Source organism: Tenrec ecaudatus, chromosome 17 (assembly GCF_050624435.1).
Source record: "Tenrec ecaudatus isolate mTenEca1 chromosome 17, mTenEca1.hap1, whole genome shotgun sequence".
Classification (NCBI taxonomy): Eukaryota; Metazoa; Chordata; class Mammalia; order Afrosoricida; family Tenrecidae; genus Tenrec; species Tenrec ecaudatus.
In genome coordinates this window covers 56,192,534-56,219,490 of record NC_134546.1, presented here as the reverse complement: position 1 = coordinate 56,219,490, position 26,957 = coordinate 56,192,534, and the positions used below count along the sequence as shown (strand labels likewise).

Below are 26,957 nucleotides of genomic sequence, written 5' to 3'. Positions count from 1 at the left end.
TCTGTCTTCTGCGCTGCTAACCGCAAGGTCAGCAGTTAGAAACCGCCAGCGGAAAGATGAGTCGAAGTCTAAAGAGCTACAGTTTCGAAAACCCACAGGAACAGTGTTACCCTGTCCTATAGGGTCACTGTGAATTTATGTATTTGGTTTACCTACCAGGTAGGGCTGAGGCTTCTAAAGAGGCCCAGCATGGAAAATGCCCCTAGACCCTGGGCCACAGACGCCTCCCTCCACTTCCACTTCTGCTTGCCTTGTCTGTATGATGAAGGGCAGGTCCAAGAACAGGTGCAGGACACGATGGGTCCTGGGAGGCGTCCAGCCTCCTCCTATCCTGCACCAAGGCATTGGCTAGGCGGCCCCCACCCCCACCCCTTCCAGCTGGAGCTGGGCCCTGTCAGGACCGAACCGAAGACCACAGGGGGTCAAGCCTGCCCCCTCTTTTGGAGCCGGGTCTGGTGTCCGCCTGGCATGGGGTAGGGGGCAGGGCTGGCTGGGTGGCCGTGGGTGGAAGGAAAAGAGGAAAACCGGCGCAGTGGAAATTGCCCTGCGGTTGGCGCCGGCGCCCACGACACTGTATTTATAGCGAGCTCCCGGCAGCTCGCTAGCCTGTCCCGTCGAGTTAACCCTTTCCGGGCCGCCTGGCGAACGAGAACGCCAGGCTGGGATCGGAGACGTCCAGATTCGGGCCCTGACTCTGCAGCCCGCAGCCTGGGTTGGGTGGCGGCGGGTGGGGTCCATGGGCGGACCCTCGGGGCCCCTCTGGCGGAAAAATAAACTTCAGATCCTGGAGGTGGGGGATGGGCCGCTCGTAGACCAGCGCCTGCCCTGAGAGCGCACAGGCTCCCTGGAGGGCGGCGGGGGTGGGGCTGGGTCCAGGCCCCGGGTCCTGCCCAGCGGGCGGGCGTCGGCCTTGGCCCCCACACCGCCGCCGCGGGGCCAATCGGGCCTGTGCCGCCAGCCCGCAGGTCTTTCCGGGCCCGCGGCTTCCTCCAGCCGCCCCGCCCCTCGGGCTCCGGGCCTCCCCCGGGCACCATTCAGGCCCGGTCTTGGGGCGGCGGTGACTACGCGGCTGCGCTCCGCCGCGTCCCCGAGCCCCGGGAGTCGGCGCGGCGGGGTGAGTGTTGGCGCGGCGCGGGCAGCGGCGGGTGGGGACGCCTTTGTTTGCGGCCGGGCCGGGGCCGGGGGCCGGGGGCCGGGGGCCGGGGCGGGCGCCACCGGGCCGGCCGGGCTGCGCTGGGGCTGCAGGATTGCGGTAGCTGAGAGCGATGCGCTCCCTCCCCGGCTTGGCACCCGCACCCCAACCCTCTCTCCTGGCCCCCGGCTGGCCTCTGAGCACGTGAGAACGGGGAGCCCCCTGGCCGCGTCGCTGGCTCGCTGGCCCAGAGGGAGCAGGGGCTGCGAGGTGCCCACCCCGCCCCTGCGGACCTGCAGGCCCCGGGCAGCCGTGTGGCAGAGGCTGGGTGGGGGCCCGGGAGTTTGGAGGCCCTCCAGATCCGTTACCGTGCTGGAAGGTCCCGAAAAGCTTCAAGAAGCCGCTCACCTGGAGGGAAGCTGGGGCCTGCGGTGGGAAACCCCCTGAGATTCACCGACCGCCTGACCGCGGGGTGGACGGTGGAAGGGCTTCCCGCGGCAGAAATGGGCGCTTGGCGGGAGGGATGTTGTGGAGCATAGATAAAGAGACAGCTAGCCTGCAGGAAGGGATGAAGAAGTGTTTGGGATTGGGAGGCAGTTAAAGGTTGGGGAAGGTCTGGAAGTAAGGGGGGAGCAGGGATGGGCTGGCTTGAGGTTGCAAAGTGTCTGGGAGATAGTGGAAGCCTTAAGGGGTGGAGGAGATGACGGAGAAGGCTGGGCTACCCAAGTCGGGGGACCCTGGTGTCTCAGTGCCCTGCTGCCCTAGTGCTTAGCTGCCACCAGTGAACTACCAGAAAGGGGGTCTATTTTCAACCCAAACCTGCCCTACGGAGAAATGAGTGACGCATGACTCAGATTCGGCATCTCTGGGCAAAGGGAAAGGTTAATTAGCAAATGACAAAGCAAAGAGGACCTGGGGGTGGGAGTTGGGTGGCTTGCCTTAGTCAAAGACAGACAATTTACCTTCAAATTGGATCTGGATCCTTGTAAACCGAATTTGATCTTGTCGTTAAATGCAAGCCCCCTCTCCCCTCCCCCCAGGTCCTTTCCTTGTAGGCACATCTTTAGAATCCGTTTCCCTGTTAGAAAGCTGCGAACCTGCTCTTAAGAGAGTTGTTCATTGAGTTCTGCCTCTCCCAGCCCCAGCCGCTGGTTGCCTATGGATGCTTGCAGCCTCCCTGGTAGTATGAGGGGCTTTTAAATAGGCGGGGCCCTTTGGGAGGTCCAGGGAAAGAGAAGTCTATACTTGAAGTTGAAGTCTAAGCATAACGGGTTGGGTTGGGTTGACCTGGGTGCTAGAGAGGGTGGGAGACCAAGGGGCAGTTGGGCTTTGAAGTGGCGGCTCCCATTTCCAGCTTTTTCTTAGGAAAGAGAGCATTTAGGGGTGAGTCCATTTTCCTACTATCTGGTGTTCCCCAGCATCAGCACTAGCACTGTATGTTAGCTGTTGAGCAGGGGTGCCTTTCTCCCCAATATTGCACACACACCCCCACTCTGCTCCAATTGAGTATCCCGATGTCCATGCAGTTTTTCTTTCTGACTTTTTAGGTCAGCCCTGTGAACACCAGTTTTTGCAAGCAAAACTATGCAGCCTCTTGGTCAAACCCACTGCCACTGGGTCAGTTCTGACTCAAAAACGGAACTCCCTGTGGCTGAGTTGATGCTAACTCACAGCATCCCCCGCAGGTCAGAGTAGGGCTGCCATGTGGGTTTCTGGGACTGTGGCTCTGTGTGGGAGCAGAAAGCCTCATCTTTTACCCACGGAATGGCTGGTGAGTTTGAATTGCAGATCTTATGGTCAACAGTCCAGCGTGTCACCCCCAATGCCACCAGGGCTCCTTTTCAGACTCACAGCGACCCTATTTAGGGCTTCTGTGGCTTTGTAAATCCGTGTGGGTGCCAACAGCCCCATCTTTCTCCCGAGGAGCAGTTGGTGGGTTTGAACCGCCAACCTTGTGGTTAGTGGTCCACCCCTTACCCAGCAGCGCCACCAGGGCATCTTTAACGTACTCTCAGAGATGCTTTCAACAATCCCATGATCGACTTCTGGAATTCTCCTGTCTTTTACTGACATCCTGCCCTGAGTTGGTGCAAATGGTTAATGCACTTACTGCTGAGCAAAGTAGATATGAGTGTCCCCAGAGATGCCTTGGAAGAAAGGCATGATGATGCAGTTCTGAACAATCAGCTGTTGAAAAGGCTGTGGGCGCAGGTCTACTCTTGACACACATGGGGTCCTGATGAGTCGGAATTGACTCTGCGGTCAGGTGGAAACTAAAGGACACCACTCGTGACTCCTGGTGCTTGCCTGAAGTTGGAGAAGTATCCTTCCAAGTAGTCCTCTGGGGAGGCTGGCCGTGGACTTGCTAAGCCTTTTGGTGGGATTTCCCCATCCTCAGACACCGGCCTTCTTGGAGTCGCCCATCGTCATTCTTGGGAGTAGGGCTTGGGTTTGACACTGAAGTGGGCAGCCCTGGGCAGGATCTGAGTTCCTGATCACAATCGCAAAGACACACTCGGGGACTTCCCGGCCCCCAAAGAGACTCCTGCAAAGTGTAGAACAAGACTCTGTCCTGCGGCTGGCTGGACCCTGCATGGAGATAAAGGATTTGGGATGTGTGCAGCAAAAAGACCGTACAGAAACAGCCTAGACATGAGTCATTGGATCTAGGGGAGAGTGACACCATTGTGCATGAGTTTAGCCTCTGAATTGGACACTTCCAATTGCTGCCCTTTTCCCACATAACCCCCTTCCAGAGGGGTCTGAAAGGCTACCAGTGAAGCGGGAGGGCCCTGCCAACAGTTAAACACAGACTCAGCACATTGCTGTCACTGCCAAGAAGCACTGATGGCTTTGTGGGTAGATGCTCCACCTAAGGGTCAGTGGTTTGAACCTGCCTGCTGTTCCCAGGGAGAAAGAGGTGTTGGTCTGCTTTCAGTAGGATTTGAAGCCTTGGACAGCCTATGGGCAGAGCTTCCTGACGTTGCCACTCCAGTTAGGTACAGGTTTTGCCTCTCTTTCTTGCACCTGACAAGATGATCTAAGAGTTCCCCTCAGAGAGGGGGATCTCAGAGAGGTAGAGAGGACACCCAGTGGACCTAGGAGAGGGTGGGGCTGACCCAAGTGAGCCAGAGACTCGCAGCCCAGCTGGTAGCATTGCTGAGAGTTCTTGTCATGCTGGAATCTCCAGCAGGCTCTCCTCCCCACTCCAGTTCTGACCAGCACTCCCAGCTGGCTGGCCCAGGGAACGGGCCTCCTCCATGCCCTTTGGGTGTGTGGTTGGCACTAGACAGCGAGAGAATTCCAAAGAGAAACTTTCTGGGATTGGAGAATGAGAAGCCTATTTGGGTGGGGAAATGTAGAGCAAGGAAAGATACCGTGTGTCTGGGAGGCAGGGACCCCAGGCCTCCCCCTCTAGTCCACCTAGAAACAGGGGCTCTCCCAGGGAAGGTACTGGACTGTGTGCTGTCCTCGGGGATGTGGCAGCAGTAGGGGCAATGGGAGCCCACAGTGCTTGGTGCTGGGCCCAGGCTTCCAGAAGGAAGGACGCAGATAGACTACTAGGGATCAGCCTGACCCAGAGGTCGAGTCTTGGTTTGCTGCTTGGAGCTGGGATGGAGCTGGGGATGGCGTGTGGAGATGGAATTACAGGCAGAGCAAGAGACATCAAAGGAGTATTGATCCTGAGGACCTCATTCTCCTGTCTAACAGAGAGGCAAGGGCTCCTAGTGCAGAAGGCCCCAGGAGGCCTGTCCCCATGCCCAGGGCACCACCACCAGCAGTAGTGACCATCACTACCATTTTTCCTGAGCCTTCTGGGTGTGTTGACTTCTTTGCACCGAAGCCCTGTGGGTTAGGGAGAGCTATTCCTGTTTCAGAGTTGTGGGACTGGGTCTCGAAGACGTGAAGGCATTTACTCTTTGGACAGCACGACGGCAGCACGAGGATCCCTTTTGACTGGAGAGGAATCCAGGCTCAGGGGCGTTTGTGAGATGCCTCGTAGTCACTCTACATGGACGGTGACTAAGGCTGAGTGGTTGGGCAGCCTGGCTCCTCCCGCTGCACTCAAATTCCTGTGTGAACACCTGGCATGGAGGTGGGGACTGGGTCAGGTGAATGCCAAGCGGTGTTCAAACTCTGAGGCTGGTGAAGCCCGATGGACTCCTGAGGAAGACTTCTAGGGGCACGGGGAGTGAGTAGAAAAGCAGGACTTCTGGGAAATGGGTAAAATATATTATATATTAATATTATTTTATATTATATATTAATATATGTTATATTATCTATCTATCTGTATGTGTCTATATATATATAATTATTAGTATTGTGGTCTTGTCTCTCTAGAGAACGCTGTCTAACACAGTTACCTATCAGGACTCTGCAGATGTTGCGTGAAGGCAGATGTGTGCGGCTTGGAAGGTCTGCTAGTGTGTGACCTGAGGACTGTCTCCTGTTCTCCCATCCCTTCCTCTCTTCTCTTCCCTCCTTCCCAGGCCTCTTTGAGCAGGGTCACCTCCAAGCTCCGCGTGATTTCCCTCTATTCTGGGTTCTCTGCCTTCACTGGTGTGTGTGCATGTGTGTGTATATACACATGCTGGCGCGTACACGCCTGGACATGGGTCTGCACACACTTCTTGTTCCAAGCTCATGTTGGCTGCCTTGTCACATTGCTGCTGGGTGCCCTGGGCATGCGCAGTCCAGGGCGACCTCCCAGCCTGGATGGGCCATTGTGCAACAAGAGCCTCACCACTTTCCCAGAGCCATGGAGACCCATTTGGTTTTGATGCCCCGACCTCAACCTCAGTGTGGACAGAGCGGATGTAGTGGGCCCAGGGGAGCTCAGCTTTAGCCTCTTGTCCTAGCTTCCTTGTTCTTAAAGCTACAGTGGGGTGTGACACAAATGGAGGATGCCAAAAAGAACTGAGCCCCCTTTGCCAGGCTGGCCTGGTGTCACACTGCTGTCCTGACTCATATGCAAATCACTCTGAGAGGAAGAACTGATTTCTGCTCGGGGGTAGGGCGGGGTGTGCAGTGGACAGTCTGAAGCACAAAAAGCCCCAGTTGACTCAGATTTCCTGGGAAGGGGCAGGGGAAGAATGAGACCATTCCCGGGTACCCTAGAGACCCTCTATCCTCTCTGCCCCGCCTTGCCCAAACAGTACCCATGAGGTCAGTGAAGGAGAGGGAATTCCTTACTGGCCCTTCGAGCTGCAGCCTTTCATGTGTAGGGTCTCGATGAGTTGGAATGGATTCAGCGGCAGTAAGTTTGGATTTGATGCTCCGGTGGTTGTAGGCCTATTTTGGAGGGAGTTAGCTGAGAGCATTACAGTGGGATATAACTTGAGTCCCTTGGAAGTATGGTCTGCAGAAGCAGGACCACGCCCTCCACCACAGCCATCTTTGTGACGTCCCTTCCTGACGGCGCATGCACAGAAGACCAGGGCTGAGTCCCCTGTGACGCACACCAATCAAACTTCAAGTACCACCCAACAAGACGGCTGGCCCAAGACTTGGGGAGCCTCTCTTCCCCACCCCATCATTTTATTGGCATATACTTCAACATAGCATGCAATTGAATCATGCCATCATATGAAGACGAGTCGTGTCCTCACCACAATCAATTTCAGAGCATGCTGTTCTCACTACTTGTTGTTAGCGCCCCATTTCCCCTAGGTAATTAGTCATCTAGCTGTTGTCTTTAGAGATTTACCTCTCCTGGACTTCATATGCGGGGATCCTACAGAACACAAACAGGAAGCAAACAGCAGCCACAACAAAGCAGCAGCAACTAGACAAAACACAGAGAAAAGCTCAATGGAAAAGAAAGCAGAAAATATTAAAAATGGAAGCAACTTTAAAAGGGATCAAATGGTAAGGTGTTACATTTTAACCTAGCTATAGCAGACCATTCACACCCCTCGACTATGTTCAGAGGCTTAATCCATGTGGAGAACCCGCAAGTGGATGTTGGGCCTCCACTGTCATCCACATCCTTCTGCACACTGGGGATCCTTAAAGTTCTAGTACCATTCCCTCCTCTAGATTTGGATTTTATTATTTACAATTCTCGAATGACGCGGGCTGGTATGCTTTTTCCACGTGAACTTAGTTGACACCTCACCTAGATGCCTACTTCTTTCCAGACAGACCTTTGAGACTTGGAGATCATCTCGACTTGAGTCCCAGCATACCTTTTAGCCTGACCAAAGGCGCCCAGGTGGCATAGTGGTGATGTGTTGGGTTACTACCATAAGGTCAGCAGTTCGAAACCACCAGCCACTCCACAGGTGAAAGACGAGGCCTTCTACTCTTGTAAAGAGGTATAGTCTTGGAAACCCAGAGGGGCAGTTCTATTCTCAGTCCTGTAGGGTCACTGTGAATCAGGATCTACTGCATGGTCGTGAGTCTAAGCCTCTGCCTGTCCCCTGGCTCTTGGAACTTGAGTTCTAGCTCATTGCCTGACCTGCAGTTAGAGACCCAGAGGGTCCTGGGAAGCCTGGCAGTAGTGCTGGAGCCATAGTTTCAAACCCACATCATTTCTGCCTTGTTGCTGTTTTGCTTTTTTCTTGTGTTAGTTTCCCGAGAAGTTCATGTTCATTATCAAAATGACAAAAGTATATAAAAAATGGGGAAGAAGACTCCTACTCTCCTCCCCACACCCCAGGGCCAAGTTCATCCTGAGGCTTCCAGACCCTTTCCCAACTTCCGTCCATCCCAGCTCTCTCTAGCAGCACACGCGTGCGCATGTCTGTCCATTCATCAAGCAAGGCACTGAGCCTATTCCCTGCTAGACTTAGAGATGCCTCAGTGAATACAACGGGAGCTTCCAGTCTGACCTGATTCCAAAAACCAACTGGGTGTGATCAGTAACCGAGGCCTCTATAGAGCAATAGCGCTCTGATCCAGCTTTTCCTAAGGAGATCCTAAGGATGAAGAGGTGCTTCCCATGTCATCCATAAAGGAGGAACTGTTTTTTTTTTGTTTTTTTTTTTTGCCAAGATAGAAAAAAGTATCCTGTGTTAGAGGAACTAGAAAAGACCCACTGTGGGGGCGCTCCACTGCTACTGAGTAGATTCCAACACTGAGTGCCTCTTCTGTAGGACAGAGTTGAATTACTCCCGTGAGTTTCTGAGACTGGCTCTTTGTGAGAGCAGAAAACCTCATCTTTATCCCAAGGAGCAGCTGATGGAATCAAACTGCCGAAGTTGTGGTTATGATTAGCAGCTAAACCAAACTCAGTTCCATTGAGCTGAGGACAACTTATATAGACCGGATAGGACAGGGCAGAACCGTCCCTATGAGATTCCAAGACTTTCTACTCTATGGGAGTAGAAAGCTCTGCCTTTCTACAGCAGAGCAGTTGGTGGTTTTGAGCTGCTGACCTTGTGGATCTTGGCCCAACTCATGATCTCAACTCCACCAGGGCTCCTGTGGTTAGCAGAGGCGTATCCAAAGGGGAGGAGGTGAGGCCAGGGACACAGGCAGAGCTCAGTGGGCCGGGGTATCACTTGTTTCCCCCCCACACACACATGAAATGAACAGCCCTCGGATTAAATGTTGAGGGTGGGCCAGGGATGTGGTGATATAATATAATGTGTGTTTTTATAACAAGTATCGGGACCTGTATGCAGAGTGTAGACTTTGGAGTCGGGTGAGAGAGAACGTGTCAAGGCCAGTGAGGAGGTCTTTGAGGTTGTGGGGCAGTGACATTTCTTGATAGGAGTCTTCTAGTCATTTTTCTGTAACGCCCATCAAATGATTGAGTGGGACCACGCAAATGAGAGTTTGGCTCAGTGGCCCCTCCCCTGGCTTATACCGCGGAGGCATCTCAGAAGCAGGCAGAGAGGATTCCTGGGACTATCAGGGAAAAAGAGCCACCAGTGGCGCACCCTGAAGATCTCCCTGCCCCACTGAGACCAGAGACACCAGAGCAGAGAAGCAGCGTGGGGACCATGAGAAGACGGGGCAGAGCTTTGGACAGGCTTGCTGGCCTCTGGAGGTAGAGGCCAAGAGACCGTGGAGCTGAGAGGCTGAGGACCACAGAGAGAAAGTTGGCATTGCTGTGAACTCAAGACTGCATCCTTAATGCATTCTGATGCTGGCTTGTGGTAACCTATTAATGTTTCTAATAAACTCATCTGAAGGGGAATGCTGTCTGTGAGTCCTATGTGGACACTGCAATGAATTATGGAACTCAGCAGAAAAGTAGAGTGCCGAAGGGGAATGGTTGGTGTCGGAATAGGTAGAGAATGATAGAGACTGGAGGCATGCCTCACCTCTGCCTTGTGACAGTCAGTGCTGGGCTGGTGTGCAGATGAATTCTCCCTCACCCTGTGTAGCCAGTGAGGTCAGATGTGGCCCCGATGCCTTTTCCTCGGGTGGTAATCCAGGTACAACTTGGAAGAGCAGTGAGAGTGAAGATCAGAGAGGACCTCAAAAAACTCATGGAAAAATGGAATGAAAAATGATGGAACTTCCCTACAAATTTTTGTTTTAATTTTATCAATTTTTATGAGAGATGGGTACATAAACAAATGTGGTGAAGAAAACTGATGGTTCCTGGCTATCTAAAGATACAGCTTCTGGGGTCTTAAAAGATTGAAGGTAAACAAGTGGCCATATAGCTCAGAACCAACAAAGCCCACATGGAAGAAGCACACCAGCCTATGTGATCATGAGGTGTTGAAGGGATCAGGTATCAGGCATCATCAGAACAAAAAGTCTTATCATAGTGAATGAGTGCCAGGGGTGTGGAGTGGAGACCCAAAGCCCATTTGTAGGCCATTGGATATCCCTTACAGAAGGGTCGGGGAGGAGACGAGCCAGTCAGGGTGCGATGTAGCAACCATGAAACATACAACTTTCCTCTAGTTCCTAAATGCTTTCTCCCCCACCATCATAATCCCAATTCTACCTTACAAATCTGGCTAGACCAGAGGATGTACATTGGTACAGATAGGAACTGGAAACACAGGGAATCCAGGGTGGATGATCCCTTCAGGACCAGTGGTGAGAGTGGCGATACTGGAAGGATAGAGGGAGGGTGGGTTGGAAAGGGGGAACCGAGTACAAGGATCCACATGTGACCTCCTCCCTGGGGGACAGATGACAGAAAAGTGGGTGAAGGGAGACGTCAGACAGGGCAAGATATGACAAAATAATAATTTATAAAATATCAAGGGTTCATGAAGGAAGGGGGAGCGGGAGGGAGGGGAAAAATGAGGAGCTGATGCCAGGGGCTTAAGTAGAGAGCAAATGTTTGGACAATGATGAGCAAACGTTTGGAGAATGATGAGGGCCATGAATGTACAAATGTGCTTTACACAATTGGTGTATGTATGGATTGTGATAGGAGTTGTATGAGCCCCTAATAAAATGATTAAAAAATTTTTTTCATGAGAGAAAACATGATAAACTTGACTGTAAGTGTAATATTTTTTAGATTAAGTGTAATATTTTTTAGATTATGCTAATACTAACAACATCTTGAAATTCTGTTAAGTTAAAAATGTATATACTGTATATACTCATGTATAAGCTGAGTTTTTCTGCATATTTTTTATGCAGTTTTTGTGGTAAAATTAGGTGCCTCGGATGATAATCAGGTTGGCTTATACTCAAGTATATACAGTATATTTTTAAATCATTTTACTGGGGGTTCGTACAGTTCTTATCACAATTCACGCATACATCTCTTGGGTCAAGCACATTTGTATATATGTTGCCATCATCATTCTCAAAACATTTGCTTTCTACTTGAGCCCTTGGCATCAGTTTCTCATTTGAGTTAAAATATTACTTATAACATTGTTAGTGCCTGGTAAGAAGCCTTTTGTAAATTTCTCCTTCTTGTTCTTTATTTTACAACTTTAATTCTCAAAAAAGTTTTACAGTCGGTTCACAAATACTCATTGCCACGATATTGTAACTAAAACACCAGAGAATTCGACAAGATCAGTGACTACAGAACAATGGCCGCAGTGAGAACAATAGTCTGTGTCTGTGGCCGGGCCAGGTGTGAAGCATCGTAATGGGGTAAAATTGATAGCTCTGTCTGGAGCACAGTAGAGGGTTAAAAAATTAAATAAACAAGAACTTTAGCATTTTAGATTTATGGTATATATTAGCTGAATTTACCAATTTTTTGATGTAATAATGAGCCACGGGGATACTGTTCTGTGGAAAGAAAGAAAAAAGCAAGTGGTAGTGAAACAGTGCACAAAAATTTTATAGACACTTATTTTAGTGTCACCTTCCTATCAGTGTCACCCAGTGCCACTGCTCTGCATGTGCTACACTCCCATAATGACATCACTATCACGAGCTATAAAACACGCAAGGATTGAAACACAGTGTGTAGCATTCCTATAAAGATGGTGAATGAGGAGGCAGGGAATGTAATTACCGTATATACTCGAAAATAAGCCGATCCGAGTATAAGCCGTGGTACCTAATTATTACCTGGGAAACAGAAAAACTGATTGACTTGAGTATAAGCCTAGGGTAGGAAATGCAGGATGTGAATTAACACAGAGACCAGAGGGGAGAGACGGAGCGCAGCCACAGACACATCCTTACCAGTTCAGCTGCCGGCGTAAGTGAATCACTACGGGTGCTTCTGTGAATTGGAGCCGTCCACATCATAGGATGGCTCTGATTGGTTAGATGGGAGTAAACAAACATTCAAAGTCCTGCAGTGTCAGTGGGGCTTTGAATGAATGGCGGAGGAATGGCAATCACCCCCAAGATGTTACACCTCGCTGGGGTACCACTGACCCGTGCATAAGCCGAACCCCAGTTTTCCAGCACATTTTTTGTGCTGAAAAACTTGGCTTATACATGAGTATATACGGTATGTATTGTAGCTGAAGTTCTTCTCCTCACTGACTCAAGGACATAGTAAACACAAACTTCCCAGAACCCAAGGGTATGCAAAATATTTCTAACACTTGACTCTTGAGCCAAGAGCTCAGTTGGTTAGGGATATCTTTCCTGATGTAGCCCTTTGCCCTACAGAAAATTTTGAACCCCTGCCTTTTATCAGCACACTTTTACTTGTAAGGCCAGAGAGTAAACATTGTAGATTTTTTAAAAATTTCATTTTATCTCCCCACCCCAACTTCTGGAGAATATTCTCAATTAAAAATAAATCATTTTATTAGGGGCTCATACAACTCTTATCACAATCTATACATACATCAATTGTATAAAGCACATTTGTACATTCCTTGCCCTCATCATTCTCAAAACATTTGCTCTCCACTTAAGCCCCTGGCATCAGCTCCTTCAATTTTTTTTAAACAGTTTTTTTGGGCACATAATTTACATATGATAGAATTCAATTGTTCAATCATATCAAGAAGGACTGTGCATTCATTACCACATCAGTCTGAGGACACACCCCGTGGTTCCGTCATCTTTAGCAGAGTTGCGCTGTCAGGCACACCGCTCTGTCCTCAGCCTTTCTACCGTGTACTCCCTGGGCTTCTTCCTGCTCTGGGTCAGCCTCAAATGCATCTGTCGCCTCGGCCACTTCAGGCAAGGACCTCACGTGCCCTCTGCTGTTGGCTTGCTTTCTTCATGGTCGTGGGCTTCTTCTTGCTACTGAAGTGGCTCTCTGACTCAGCACTGACCAGTCCCAGAGCTGGAGTTCTCTGCACTGCCTCTGCTTGCTGCCACCCAGTCATTTGGTGGGAGTAAACAAGGCCCATGGATAGCAGAGTCATGGCCAAGTGATCTCACTCCACTGCAGCGACCGCGTGACTTTGAAATGGGAATCATGCATTGTGCAACATGCTTTGTTTTTCACTTGACGATGGGCCTTGGATTTATTTCCATAGTAGCTCACACTCTTTTCTTTGCCAAGCTGTATGTATTTCTGTTGTATGGACGTACCATCGTTAATTTTCTAGTTACCTATTGATCCCGATTTTTGCAATAGCAATACTACCAATACGGCTGTACTCTGGAGTCCCTTCTGAGTATCTTTGAGCACCGAGGCCTATATTCTGTAAACTAGTCTCTGCAAACGGATTCTGACTCATAGAGACCCTTTGTGGGTGACAGCAGACCTGTCCTAGAAGGGTTTCCTGGGCTGTAACCTTGATGGGAACAGGTACCAGGCCTGTGGGGTGCAAAAGGGCAACCTTTCCGTTAGCAGCCCACCACTCTTGCAAACTAGTGTTTTATAAACCAGTTTCTGTAAATTATGACCCAGGGGACAAACCTCTGCTGTCTGTTTTGTGTACAGTCCACAAGTTAAGATTAGGGTTTTATAGTTCTAATGCTTGACCAAAACACAAACAAACAAAATAATGCTACACATGAAAATGATCTGAAATTCAAATTTGCATGTTTGTAAACAATTTTTAAGAACCACTACTATGCTTAATCATTTATGTATACATTGTCCCTGGCTGCTTTTGGATTGCAGCGAATTTGTGTTTGCTGACCCCTGCCTAAATTGATCCCGTGATCTATGCACCCCCACACAGATGGAGTTGGATATTTTAAGTAATGGCTGGAAAGGTGTCATAATAACAACAGCAACAACAACAACAACAACAAGCAAACAAAAACCTTAACGCCTGAAAGTCTCCCATCTGCTCTTCTTTTGAGTAAACCATTGCCCATTCTAAAGATCTTCCTTCCAAATCCAAACTTTCCCAGCAAGGCGGAACGATGGACTGATCAATTAATCAAGCATTTGGTGAGCCTTTGCTCTGTAGGCTTAAGACACTCTGCTCCTCATCACCTACAGTTTAATTCAAGCAAAACCTTTCCTGTTCTAGCACCTCCTTTCCACCTCTCCGTCTGTGACCACCATCCTGTACTTTTGCACCAAGCTCATCCTGACTTGCTTGTAATTCCCCTAGCTTGCTACGTTGCTTCCTGCCTCAGTGCCTTTGCACGCATGCTCCCTCAATCTGAATGCCTTTTCCCAGGCTGATCACTTGGGGAGCTGCTCTCCAGTTTTCAAGGTTGATATTTGGGGTGACCTTGGTTCTCAGGTAGATCCAAGTAGCCTTTGTATCTTTTTATATGGAACGCCGTGCTGAACTGCAATGATTTATGCATCAAAATCAGTGCAAATAGCTTATTCATCTCTCTTTCCCCATTGGCTATTCCTGGAACTCAGTGAATTACTGAAATCAACTTTTATTTAAGGATTCTTTAAAAAAAAAAAACATTTCTGTTCTAGGTAATAAAAACCTGGCTCTACCTGGCTTCAGGAGGAGAAATGATGGGCTCAAATATCTGAACAGTGTAGGCTGCTTTAGACATAGCTGGATCCAGGGGCTGCAATGAGCATTTCAGAGCTGGATTGCTAAAAGAACAAGCAAATCTGTGTTTGAAGAAGTACGGCCAGAACTCTTCTTAGAAGCAAGAAGAGTGAGACATCATCTCACATACTTGGAACTTGTTACCAGGAGAGACCAGTCCCGGGTAAAGGATACCATGCTTGGCGAAGTAGAGGGGCAGTGGAGGGGAGGAAGACCTCTGGGTTGCCCTGTGGACTGAGCAGCGGCTGCAGCAATGGACAGAAAGCAGCTGTGGGGTGGGGCAGGGTTTCCTGATCAGTTGGGACCAAATCGACAGCATCTAGCATCACTACCTTTTCTTTAACCTCCATTTTGATGGCTTCTTCAGATGCTTGGGCTGGTTTAGTCATCTGTCACCGCCTCTGGCCGTATCCGCCTGCTGGGCGTTGTAAACAAGGAGTCTTTTCTGACCGCTTCACTGGAAGTCTTGATGGCTCCCAGACAGACCCATTCCTGACTCAGTAGCACAGTGAACCTCGGTGAAAAGCAGGGTCCCCCATTGAGTCAGGTCTGGTCACATGTCCAGTCCAGAGGTAGGGGGTCAGCTCCACCAGTGCTTTTGCCCCTTTGGAAGGAGCCAGTGTCTGGGGCAGTGTCAAGGGGCAGCGCACCAGGCCTTTCTAACATAGCCCTGATGGGTGAGTTCGACTTGCCAGGGCAGATCGCTTGCACCCCCTAGGAATGTATGCGTGGGTACGTGTGTATACGTGGGGGCTCTGTGTATGTACGTGTATACAAGGGGGCTTCAAAGAGCTTATGGAAAACTGGAATTAAAAGATCACGGGATCTTCCCACAAACTTGCGGAGCTACCCTTTTATAATATAGAAATACATACATTGTATGTCTTTATTTTCATTCTGTAGAAATACATATACATCATTTTCCATTTTAAGTGGGCAATTCCGCAACATTAATTACATCCACCATGATGGTTGTGAAACCTCATCACTCTCTATTTCCCAAAGGTTTTTGGTTTTTTTGGGTTTTTTACCTCCACTAATAGCAGCTCAGCATCCCTTAACCAATTGCTCCTTATTTCTCCTTATCCCAGGCTCCCTAACTCCTGTCTGTGGATTTGCCTCTTCTCGCTATTTCTTAGAAGTAGGGTTCTATGATATTTGTTCCTTTGAGTCTGACTTATGTCACTCAGCATGTTGTTTTCATGGTCCATCCATGCCACAAGTTGGATCAGAACATAGTTTCTCTTTATGGTGGATTAATAGTCCGTCGTGTGGGTGGACCACATTACTTCCGATTTATCTGTGGATGTGCCCTGGGGCGGTTTCTACCCCTTGGCTAGTGTGTTGTTTCTACCCTTTGGCAAGTGTGTTGTTTCTACCCTTTGGCGAGTGTGTTGTTTCTACCATTTGGCTAGTGTGTTGTTTCTACCCTTTGGCGAGTGTGTTGTTTCTACCCTTTGGCTAGTGTGTTGTTTCTACCCTTTGGCTAGTGCGTTGTTTCTACCCTTTGGCTAGTGTGACTCCTGCGGACACTGCTGTAACAGCATGTGACTCCCTGCCTGCGTCGGTTGAGCCTATGCCTAGGTGTGGAAGGGCTGGTTCTGTTGTCCACAGGGCGGGTCATCATGAGTTCGAACCAAACCAAGGCCCCGAACAACAACACGGGCATTGCGATGTGAATGGAGTCCTGCTGGTGCAACGGTTAAGTGTGTGTCTACTGAGCTAAAGGCTGGGGGTTTGAATCTAGCCAGAGGCTCTGAGAGAGATAGAAATAGCCATTTGCTTCCCTGAAGCTCCCCGCCTAGGAAACCCGTGGCCAGTGATTTGCTGATAAATGAGGTAGCTAGGAGCACCACTGATGTGGTCATAACCTTACCGTGAACTATTTGAGAGGCCACGCAGCCAAAATATTTCCCTAGGTTCCTGTGCATTTTACTTTCCCACCAGTAAGAGATCAGAGTGTTCACCTACTAGTCAACGTCTGCGTTGCTATGTTTTGTTTGTGATCCCAGCCACCCCGCTGGGAATAAAATGACCTCTCACAGTGGTTGTACTTTGCAGGTCCTGAATGATCAATGATGCCGAGCATCTTTTCACCTGCATATTATCCATGACCGAAGAAAAATGGGGCTTTCTACCCTTGTAAAGAGTTACAGGCTTTGTCATGTTGTTGAGCTATAGAGTACTTTGTAGATTCTGGATATGAAACCCTTTTTAGATCTAGAGTTACCAATGATTTCCATTCATCCTGCACACCAAGCGTCCTCAAACTATGGCCCGCGGGCCACATGCAGCCCACCAGGTGTTTTTGCCCTGTTTGTTTTTTTTAAACTTCAAAATAAGATATGTGCAGTGTGCATAGAAATCTGTTCATAGTTTTTTTATTTTTAAAACCATAATCCGGCCCTCCAACGGGTCTGAGGGACAGTGAACTGGCCCCCTGCTTACAAAGTTTGAGGACCCCTGCTGTAGACGCTCTCTCCACTTTGATGATGAAGCCCTTTGATTCCCTGAGGGTTTTCATTTTGACCAAGCTCAATCTAAAAATCCATTGTTAAAATGGCAAAGTCTTGAAGGATTTTTTTCCCCTAATATTTTTACGAATTAATTCTTATATTTATATTACCCATTCTGAGCTAATTTTTATTTTTACATATGGTATGGGGTACAACTTCAAACAATTGTTCCAGAGCCATTTGTTGAAAAGACTATTTCTTCATTGTGTGAACTTGACATCCCTGTCAAAAATCAGTTGATCGTAGCAGTCTGGGTTTATTCCTAGATTCTTAATCCTATTTCATTGACCTAAATGCCCATCCTTATACCAGCCAACCTATCCTTGCACGGTAGCGTTATAGTATGTTGTGAAATCAGGATGCGTGAGTTCTCCTGCTTTGGTCTTTTTTACAAGACCGTTATAGCTATTGAGGGTACCTTGCAACTCCATCTGAATTCAAAGGTTGTCATTTCCATTTTTGTGTAGGGATTGTATTGAATCTGTAGATCACTGGGGGTCGTGTTGATATCTTAACAATTATAAGGCTTTCCAGCCATGGGCATGATGCATCGTCCCAATGACTCTCAACCTTCCTCATGCTGCGGCCCTTTCATACAGTTCCTCATGTGGTGGGGACCCTCTAACCATAAACATTATTTTCATTGCTACTTCATTGCTATCATTTTGAAACTGTTATGAATCCGGCGACCCCTGTGAAAGGGGCGTTTGACCCCCGAAGGGGTCGTGACCCACAGGTTGGGAACTGCTGATTTAGGGCTTCTTGGATTTCTTAAAGCAATATTTTATGGGTTTCTGTGTACAAGTAAGTCTTTTCCCTTTCTGGTTAAAATTCTTCCCATGTATCTTTTTTTCTTTCCATGTATCTTATTCCTTCTTAAAGTTAATTCCAGTTAGGGACCCTCTGGGTCCCTTTTTTTCTTGCTGCTCTGAAGCCTCCCTCTCCCCCCATCCTGTATTACCTTTGACAATGGTGTCCCGTGGCTTACCACCTCTGCTTCAGTCCATGGGAAGGGGGAGGAAGGTGAGGGTATGCTTTTTCTCTGTAAGGTGTGGCTGAAAGATGTATACCTCCCCCTGCTTCAAGATATTTGTAGTCTTCGGTTGAGTGGCCATGAACTCAGTTAAAAATTCTTCAGAAGAAGGTGAGAATGCGTGTAGGGGGAAAACTAGTGGTTAATGCCAGTCACTTTGTATATTTCGGAGTGAGCTGCCTGGCAGCCAATGGGCAAAAAACCCTAAGGATATCAAACACGAAGTCTTTGTTTTTCTTTCAATTTTTATTGTGAATTCAGTGAGGGCTTACATTTCAGATCACTGTTGTTTTTAACATGTTTATTCAATAACTTAAATACGTAAAGTCTTAAGGTATTGATGAACTTCTGATCACTGCCATTGAGCGGACTCGCGGTGACCCTACAGGACAGGGTAGAGCTGCCCCGGTGGGTTTCCAAGACTGCAGCTCATTACGGGAGTAGACAGCCTCATTGTTCACCCACCCAGCGGCTGGCGGTTTCCAACTGCTGACCTTGCTTGCGAGTAGCAGTCCAATGTGTAACCACTCCATCCCCAGGGCTCCTTGCCCTTCTGTTAGCACCCAGTAAAAATCTTCTAGGGGGACACATGGAGCTCAGGGGGGGAGCCACACTCAGGTGCTTAAGTGTCAGAGCTGGGACCGGAGCCCCACACTTTGGGAGATCTGGGCGAGAGACAGACAGGCAGGCCTAGGAGGACCGGTCTCTTAGAGCTGGGGGCCACCTCCCCTACCCTGTCCAACTGAGTAGCCGCTCATCATTTTCAGGACCCAACTTTGGGCTTGCCCAATCTCTGATGTGCCTCCAGGTAGCCCTCACGTTCTCTCGTAAGCTGTCCTGAACTGCAATGGTTGGTGTGTGTGGTGCCCGTCTTCCCTAAGAGCTGATTCATCTCTCTGTGCCACAGCGCCTGCCCGAGGCAAGAGTTAGACGAGGCACTGGATCCCTGAATGAATGTATATCGAGGCCTCTCTCAGCTGCAGCGAGTACCGTAACATTGGTGAAGGCCAGAGCCTATGGGTGTCAAAGCAGAAAGACTCCAGTATTTCCCACTAATAGGGAGTGCTGTAGCCTGTGTAGGACTGCTAAGCGGGGGAAATAAGGCAGTCCCCGCCAGTTCCAGCTCTCACCCATTTCCTCTTCGACTCCTGGCTCAAACGAGTGTAAACCAAGCCCACTCTCTTCAAGTCCATCCTGACTCGTAACAACCTTGTGTAGGGCTTCCTAGACTGCTAAATCTTGACAGGAGAAGACAGCCTCATCTTTCTCCCAAGGAACCGCTGGTGGGCTTGAACCACCTACCTTGCTGTTAACAGCACAATGCCCACCCCACAAAATGATTGGTGCAAGCATCGGGCAGTCTAGGTGTACAGCTTGTTTGGGCTATAGCTGGATCCAGGAGCTTAAATGTGGTCTCTGGAGTCCTGAATCTTTCTGCCCTTTCCTGTCTACTTTGAGGGACATGTTACCCAGGCAGCCCCTGCAGGGGTCAGGAGGCAGCTGGAATTAGGAGGATGGGGGTGATGCGGGTGGGCAAAGGAGTTCCTCTTGGGCATTTTGGTCCTGGGTCCACAGCCCAGGCTTGGCCCTTGTTTCTTGGTTCGTGGAGAGAGTCTAGACTCCTCTCTAGGGAGCTTCCCTGTGGTTGCGCTTCCAGGTGAGCCTGCTCCCTCCTGCTTCTCCCAGAAATCCCAAGGCACTCTGTGGTCTTTCCCAGAAGGGCTCCCTGGGGCTTCTGTGTGTGCTGAGACTGGAGGGGAGGGGAGGAGGGAGGGTTGGCACCTGCTGCCTCCAGGGCAGGTCCCTTGGGAGAGAAGCCCCTGTGGGAGAGTTGGTTTGGGGTAGCTGCTTGCCTCATGAAGTCATGTGCCCCTGAGGCTCTGTGAGCCAGGGCTGCCTTTCTGTCCAGATGGGCAGTGGTTCCTTTCTCAGCTGCCCCCTGGCACTCTGAGTACTGAGATGCATCCCTCTCTCTGGGCTCCTGGCTCCCCGCTGTTGGTAGAGAGTCTTGGCTCTGTGGGGGTCTCTAGGGAGGATTGTGAGGGGGGGGGCTTCCTGGGTCCAGAGCCTAGCACAGGAATTAGGCTCCCAGAGGCCCCTTTGTGAATGCTCTCATTCTCCCTCTGGTGGGAAAGACAGCTTGGCCCCTGGGTAGCCCTGGTCACTCTGCTCTGGAGAGAGATGCTTCCTGATTCAAACACACTCTCCCTCTTTCTCCCCCCCACCCCACCCTCGCCACCCCCACTCCCCAGGAATCTTTTGGAATTAGCTTTGCATATGGAAGAGAGAGCCAGTCACTGAAGGGCCTTGGGGGACAGGCAGTGTGTGAGGCCAGGTTGACTACAGACACAGATCCAGTGGCCACTTATTGATGTGTGAGAGAGAAAGCTCTCAATCAAGAAGTCACTATATAGCAAGCAAACAGCCCAGCACACTCCAGATCAAGTCCCCAGGTCCCATACTAGTCCATAAATCCCTCTTCAGACTCACACAGTCACACACAGTGATGCAGAATGCAGGAAGATCCAAGGCTGGTGGATGCAAAGTCTTGTAGGTCCAATGGTGGTGGATGCATCTCCAGGGCTCTGGCTGCCATCAGCATGATTAGGGTGAAGCAGAGCGAGAGAGAAAGAGAGATCCCAGGACTCTCCTACCATCAGCCTGTGACCTGCATGACTGGCTAGACTCCACCCTTTCACTCTGTTTGTTACATTGACACAGATTATGTAACTACCACAAGCAGTCCTGTGGCTTTACTTCTGTAGTGAATGGGGAGCTATGGGAGGTTCTTGACCAGGTGAAGGACATGAGCGGATTCCTGTCACAGGCAAGAGTGGGAGATTCCACCTACCCCCCCCCCCCACCCTCATGTGAGCAGCAGCAGGGAGAGGCCCCCTGGAAGAACAAACAGGCTTTGGCTCTGCCTGGGGTGGGGGGGTGTGAAAGACAGGAAAGGAGACTGGGAATCTGGGAGCTCCTTCATAGGTGGCCCTTCCTGTGGTGGCAGGCAGGCAGGCAGGCAGGCGGCAGCTCCCCAGGGGCTGGGTTTTCCCTGTGACCACAGTGGCCCCTGTAGGGCAGGATGTGGGTGTGTGTCAAGGCTGGTTTTATGAATGAGGCATGGAGGGAGGCTGCTTACTCAGCAGCGGTGAGGCTTTGAGGTGGCTGGATGTGGGAGCCCAGCGGAAGCATCTGGTCTGGGGAGGAAGGGGCAGCCCTGGGTTCTCCCCTGCCCCCCCACCCCCCCGCAGTGTTGGACAGCTTGGGAGTGTGGTGTGGGGGGAGGGTATGGGGCCAGATGCACCCAGCTTGGCTGAGAAAGGAGTCCCCAGCCCAGCTGCTGTGCGTGGGTGGTGTGGATGTGTGGGTGGTGTGGATGTATGGGAGTTGTGGAGGGGCTTGGCTGGGATTGGAGGGGTTGAGGTAATGTGCTGGTGACTTGGAATTGGTGCTCCTGGCTCTCAATGGAGTTGGCTCTGGGAAGGGCAGGAAGGGGAAGGTTGGGACCTGGCTTTTTCTCAGCTCAGCTCACTGGGAAATGACATGACAGGAATGCATTCACCTCGATTTTCTGTGTGAATGTGTTTTGTTGTTGTTGTTTCATTTGGTCTACAAAAATGGGGCTGAGTAGCCTGGCCAGTCTTCCAAGTGGTTGGGAGGACATGGCATTTACCTTCTGGGTGGGCACTGACATAGACCAGCACTGGCCACGCAGCTTCAACAGGTCACGTGAGTGGCGAGGCAGCCCCTGGGGCACAGGGAAAAGGTGTGCAGCCTGTAGTCAGTCACCCTGGCCCTTGTTTCTTGGTTTGGGGTTTGTGGTGACACGTCTTGGCTCATCTCTTGGGTGCTTCCCTGAGGCTGCACCTCTGCTGGGATCAATGCACTTGCAACCTGGGCCTGCACCCCACACCCCCACTTCTCTGTGAGGCCCAAGGTGATCTGTGGTCTTTCCTGGACTCTCTGGGGTTCCGATACAGGGTGAGAGTAAAGGCTGGTGATTCACTGGGAGGGGTGAGTCCTCTCAGCCTGAGGCCACCTTGGAGGACAGCCAGGATTCCAAGCAAGGCTGGACCCAGGGAAACCTGGGCACCCCGGCTCATGTCCCAGCCTCCAGCCTCTCCCTCTGCCCTGGCTCCTGCCTTGAGGGATCAGCCAGCACTGGTCTTTCCCACTGCTGACCAGTCCTTTACATTTATAAAAACGATCTTTTATTATGTGTTAGGTGAACGTTTCCCAGTGGCTAGTTTGTACAGAGCAGTCCAGGGTGCGACATTGTCTCTGGAATTCCCGAGTCATCCTCCCACGGCATGGAGTCACTCTGCCCTCGTGCTGCATGACAGGGGGCGGACAGAAGTTCTTGGAAGGACCTGTTGGCTCGCTCAACGGGTTCTCTTGGCTCTGCTCTCTTGTTTCTGGCCTCTGTGTAAGCAAGGTTGTCCACAGAGATCATGCCGCTGACCCCTTTTGCAGCGAATCTGAGTGGCTGCTATCTTATCTCGCTCGACAGCACCCACTTTGTGGCTTCTGGGGAAGCCCCCTCCAAAGAGCGGGTGTTCTCTCAAATATCAGCCACTGTGAATCAATACAAAACAAAAACAGCCTTTACTTGTGACTTGGGAAAAAGCTTAAGAGCAAATCGACCTTTCCTTCAGCCAGTTGTACATGATTTGTTGGGTGATGCCGATTACAATACCCAGGATTCGGACAGCATTCCTCCCACTTCTTCCGGGGGCTTTTCATTCCCATCCCTTCTCTCCCCTGCTTTCCTACCCACTGAGTTTATCCCCGGGTGGCTGCTGCGCTCCATCTCCTACATACGGCCGGCTCTCCTCAGGAGGGTGTGCCTTCCCGGCGATACTTAGCATCTTCCAGGCCTGTGTGTGAGACTGAGCGTTGAACAATGGGCCTGACATCTCAAAGGTTCCACCGGTCTCTATCAGAGCATTAAGTCTGCTCTTTTTGAAGATTTCCTGCTTTGTTCCACAGTGTCCTCCCGCTGCAGTCCCTTTCAGAGTGGTTGACCTGGTGGCCGGGCATGACCTTCCTTGAGTTCTCCTAGCCTTGGGGTTGCAGAGACTGGCGTGCTCATGGCCCGTTAGCCTTTGGATTCACGGTTTCCAAGTTGTCTTTTCTTTAATTAAAATTTTTTTTTGACTTTGCTGTTCTTTACTCATCTTTGCCCCACGGGAGAGACCAACGGCCGCTAGAAAGCTTCTAAGACCCAGGTTGCTACTCACCCAAGTAGGATGCAGAACATTATCTTTGTGGGTGACACGTGATACCTATCATCCCGTGCCGATTGATCTTGTGTCCCCTTGGGGGCTCTGGTCTTTAGCACTCAGGCCCAGTGGCTCAGCCCCTCACAGTGTTAGGTTTATTAAGGCCCAGAAGCATTCATGCTTGGGCTCCCTGTGTGCTCTGCTATATCCATGGATATGCACGGAAGCAAACAAAAACCAGGAGCTTCCCTACCCTGACTCACGGTGACCCTGTTTATTTCTGACTCATGTAGGGCAGGGCAGATCTGTCCCTCTAGGTTTCTGAGGCTATAACTCTTTAAGGGAGTAGAAAGCCTGTCTCTCTCCTGCAGAGCGAGTGGCTGGTGGGTTTGAACTGCTGATCTTGAGGTAAGCAGCCCAACCATTCACCCTCTCTGCCACCAGGGCTTATCAATACCTATGTGGAAATAGTCTCTGTCACGCCGACATATGAAGGGGCTTCAAAAAGTTCATGGGGGAAATTTTTTTAAATTGTTTTCCATGAACATTTTAACATCCCCACATACATTCATGGGGACATTGCGTTTATCTCACCTTTCCACTTAACCCTGTTTGTCTTGTGTATTCATCTTGTGCATCTGTCTCTGCGTCCCTTCTTGTCGAAGTGTAGGTTGCTGTAACTGTTACCGCAGGGTTGGGTGTGAGAGACTAGTTACTTTTGCTGCCTTTGACTCCAGTTCTTCCTAGTGTCTCCCTTTCCCTTGCTAATTTTATGCTGATTCCCACCCTCCCATCCCTGCGCCTCATCTTATGGTCTGTATGACTTTCCTTTCCCCCACGTTCATGTGCCTACCCTATAGTTAGTGTCTTACCCCTCTTTGCCCATCTCACTTTCCAAGAATGTTTTTTTCGGTGAGTGACCCTTTCCTGCCTTTTTATACCGGTTGTCTCATGCCGTATCTGACCTGTGGGGACTGACGGGTCTCACTCTGCAGAATGCCCTCCAGGTTATGAGCCATTCCGCAGACTCACTGTGACTCCTCAGCGCTGCTTAGTGTTTCACTGTGCTCAGCCACCAGTGCTTCTCCACCCATCTGTTGATGGGCAGTGGGCTTGTTCCCATCTTTTTGCTCCGGTGAAGATTGTTGCTAGGAACATGGCTGTGCGTACCCCTGTTCTTGTCAGAGTGCTTATTTCTCTCGGGGACGGATTGCTAGATCATGTGTAATTTCTGTCCCCAGGTTTCTGAGAACGTGCCATGTCATGTTCCACAGTGGTGGCACCATGTCACAATCCCACCAGCAGTGTGTGTGTGTATGTGTGTGTGTGTGTGGGGGGTTTCCAGTCTCTGCACACCCTGGCCAGTATTTGTTTTCTGATTTAAACTCTGCTATTCATGCTGGCAGTGGTGTGTGGTGGGTGGGTGGGGAGTAAGAGAAGATATCTCATTGTTGCTTTGACCTGCATCTCTCTACTGGCTAATATGTTCCAGAACATTTCTTCATGTGTTTGTTGGCCGCTGGAATGCCTGCTTTGGTGAAATGCCTGTTCATGTTCTAGGCCCACTTTTATCTATCTATCTATCTATCTATCTATCTATCTATCTATCTATTTTCTGCCCACTTTTAAATTGGATTGCCCTTTGGTTGTTGAGGTGTTTAAGTGTTCTATAACTTTTAGAGATTAGTCTCTTTTCCGATATGCTGTTGCTAAACATTTCCCCCAGATTGTATATTCTCTTTTTCTCTCTTGGTGAAGTCTTTTGATGCATATAAATGCTTCATTTTTAGGAGGCCCCTGTCGTGGAGTTTTCTGTGGTCTGTAAATTTTTAGTTATGTTCGATAGAGGAAGTACGCTATGCACAGGGCCTTAAGTTCATCCCTATCTTTTTCTTTATGGTTTTAAGTTCGTTTTTTATATATGGTGTGAGGCAAGGATCTTATTTCCCTGCAAGTAGATATCCAGTTATGCCAGTGCCCTTTGTTAAAGAGGCGCTCTCTTCCCCGTTTAATGGGTTTTGGCCCTTTGCCCAAGATAGCCATCCATAGGAGAAAAGAGTTCCCTCTAAGTTCTCCATTCTGTGTGTCTGTCTGCTGCACCAGTACAAGGCTGCTTTGACTATTGTGGTTGTATCTAGTAGGTTGTGACCGGGACGTGAGAGGCCACCTACTTTGTTCTTCTTTAGTAGTGCTCTGCTTCTCCAGGGTCTAATTCCTTTCCTCATAAAGTTGGTAATTAATTTTCCCATCTCTTTAAACAATGATGCTGGAATCTGGATTGGAATTTAATTATATCTGTTATTTGCTTTGGGTAGTATTGGCATGTTCACAATGTTAAGTCTTCCTATCCATGAGCATGATATAGTCTCCCATTTACATAGGAGATTCTCTGTTGGTTTCTAATAGTGTGTTTTGTATATTTCTTTGTATGGGTCTAGTTAGATTTATTCATAAGTACTTCCTCTTTTGGATACCACTGTACATGGCCTTATTTTCCTGGTTTCCTTGTCAGCGTCCTCGTTGTTAGTTAGTATAGAAGAATCCAGCTGATTTCTGTATGTTGACCTTGTATCTTGCCGCTCAGCCAAATCCTTGTATTAGTTCTAGCAGTTTTCTTGTTGAGTCTTTGATAGGACAATAACATCACGACACCTGCAAACAAAGATAGTTTTACTTCTTCTTTGTCCATTTGGATGCTTTTAATTTTCCTTTCTTGCTCTATTGCTTTGGCTAAGAGTCCCAATAGGAGCCCTGAGGGTGTAGTGGGCTATAGTTGGCTGCTCATCACAAGGCCAGTATTTTGAACCCACCAGCTACACCATGAGGTAAAGATAGCTCTTTCTAGTCCCTGTAAAGATCGATAGTCTCAAAGCCCCCCAAGAACAGTTCTACTCTGTCCTATAGTGTTGCTGTGAGTCAGAATCGACTGGAGTCTAGTGAGTTCACTTTGGAGGACTCCTCGTGTCGGGGGACACACCGTCCATTGAATCGGAATGATGGGAAAGGACATCCTTCTTCTGGCCAACCTTGCATTAGACTTTATGAGGACAAGTCTGACCCATCAGCTCCCCTGGTCAAGCCCTTCTAATGGGCTCTCAGCTACTCCCAGGATAAAGTGCAGACTTTATCCTTTATCCCGAGTCTGGCTCCAGCTCAGCTCCTACTCCTCTTACCAGTCTCCACCCCAATCATCCCCTGGAACTGTTCTTGAACTTGTCAACCCTGCCTTTATTTGCCTCCTTACCTCTTCTTCATATTTGTACAAATATTTTTGGGTTGTAAGGCTGGGTCCCAGCTGCCTCCTTCCCACCTCCTCTGGCCTAGCCTCTGCAGGGAATGAAGCCCCTCCTGCCAGCCTGTTTCCTAGACAGCCTCTAGCAAGGGGCCTGATGGGGTAGGGAAGGCCTGAGTGGGAGAACAGAGGGCTTCCCAGTGATGGGCAGTTGCGGCCTTCCCCCAGCTGGTTCATGGGGGGATAAGGGAGAGAGGGCCTGGGGATGACCTTTTAGGACAATGGCTTCACATGCTCTTCCTTTCAGGCAGGGTTGGCCCTCCACCACGGAGATCCCAGCTGTCAGCTGCCTCCAGAGAAGATGCAGCAGCGGGGCAGCCCTGGCGTGGGTGTGCGTGTGGCCACGGCCCTGGGAATGCTGTGCTTCTGCTTCACAGGTGAGGGCAATGGAGGGGAGGACAGTGATTGGGGTGGGGGGTTGGGGGCTCCCACTCTCACCCTGGTCCTGTCAATCCATCCTCTCTAGCAGGGATGGGGCC

The 26,957-nt window shown here is 49.8% G+C and overlaps 1 protein-coding gene across 3 annotated transcripts in view; it reads left to right on the top strand.

The window, feature by feature from the left end:
* Window positions 1-839: 839 nt before the first annotated feature.
* The window catches only part of CD276 (CD276 molecule), a 40,420-nt gene continuing 14,302 nt past the window's right edge, over window positions 840-26,957 (top strand). Inside the window, exons 1-2 of one of the 3 annotated variants that reach the window (XM_075535466.1) lie at window positions 840-1,114; window positions 26,730-26,855. In XM_075535466.1, the coding sequence (XP_075391581.1) occupies window positions 26,780-26,855 (76 nt within the window). In that variant the 5' untranslated portion in view covers window positions 840-1,114; window positions 26,730-26,779. Of the gene's footprint in view, window positions 1,115-14,395; window positions 14,579-26,725; window positions 26,856-26,957 lie in introns of those variants that run through there. The other 2 variants (XM_075535464.1, XM_075535465.1) reach the window with 2 other exon arrangements.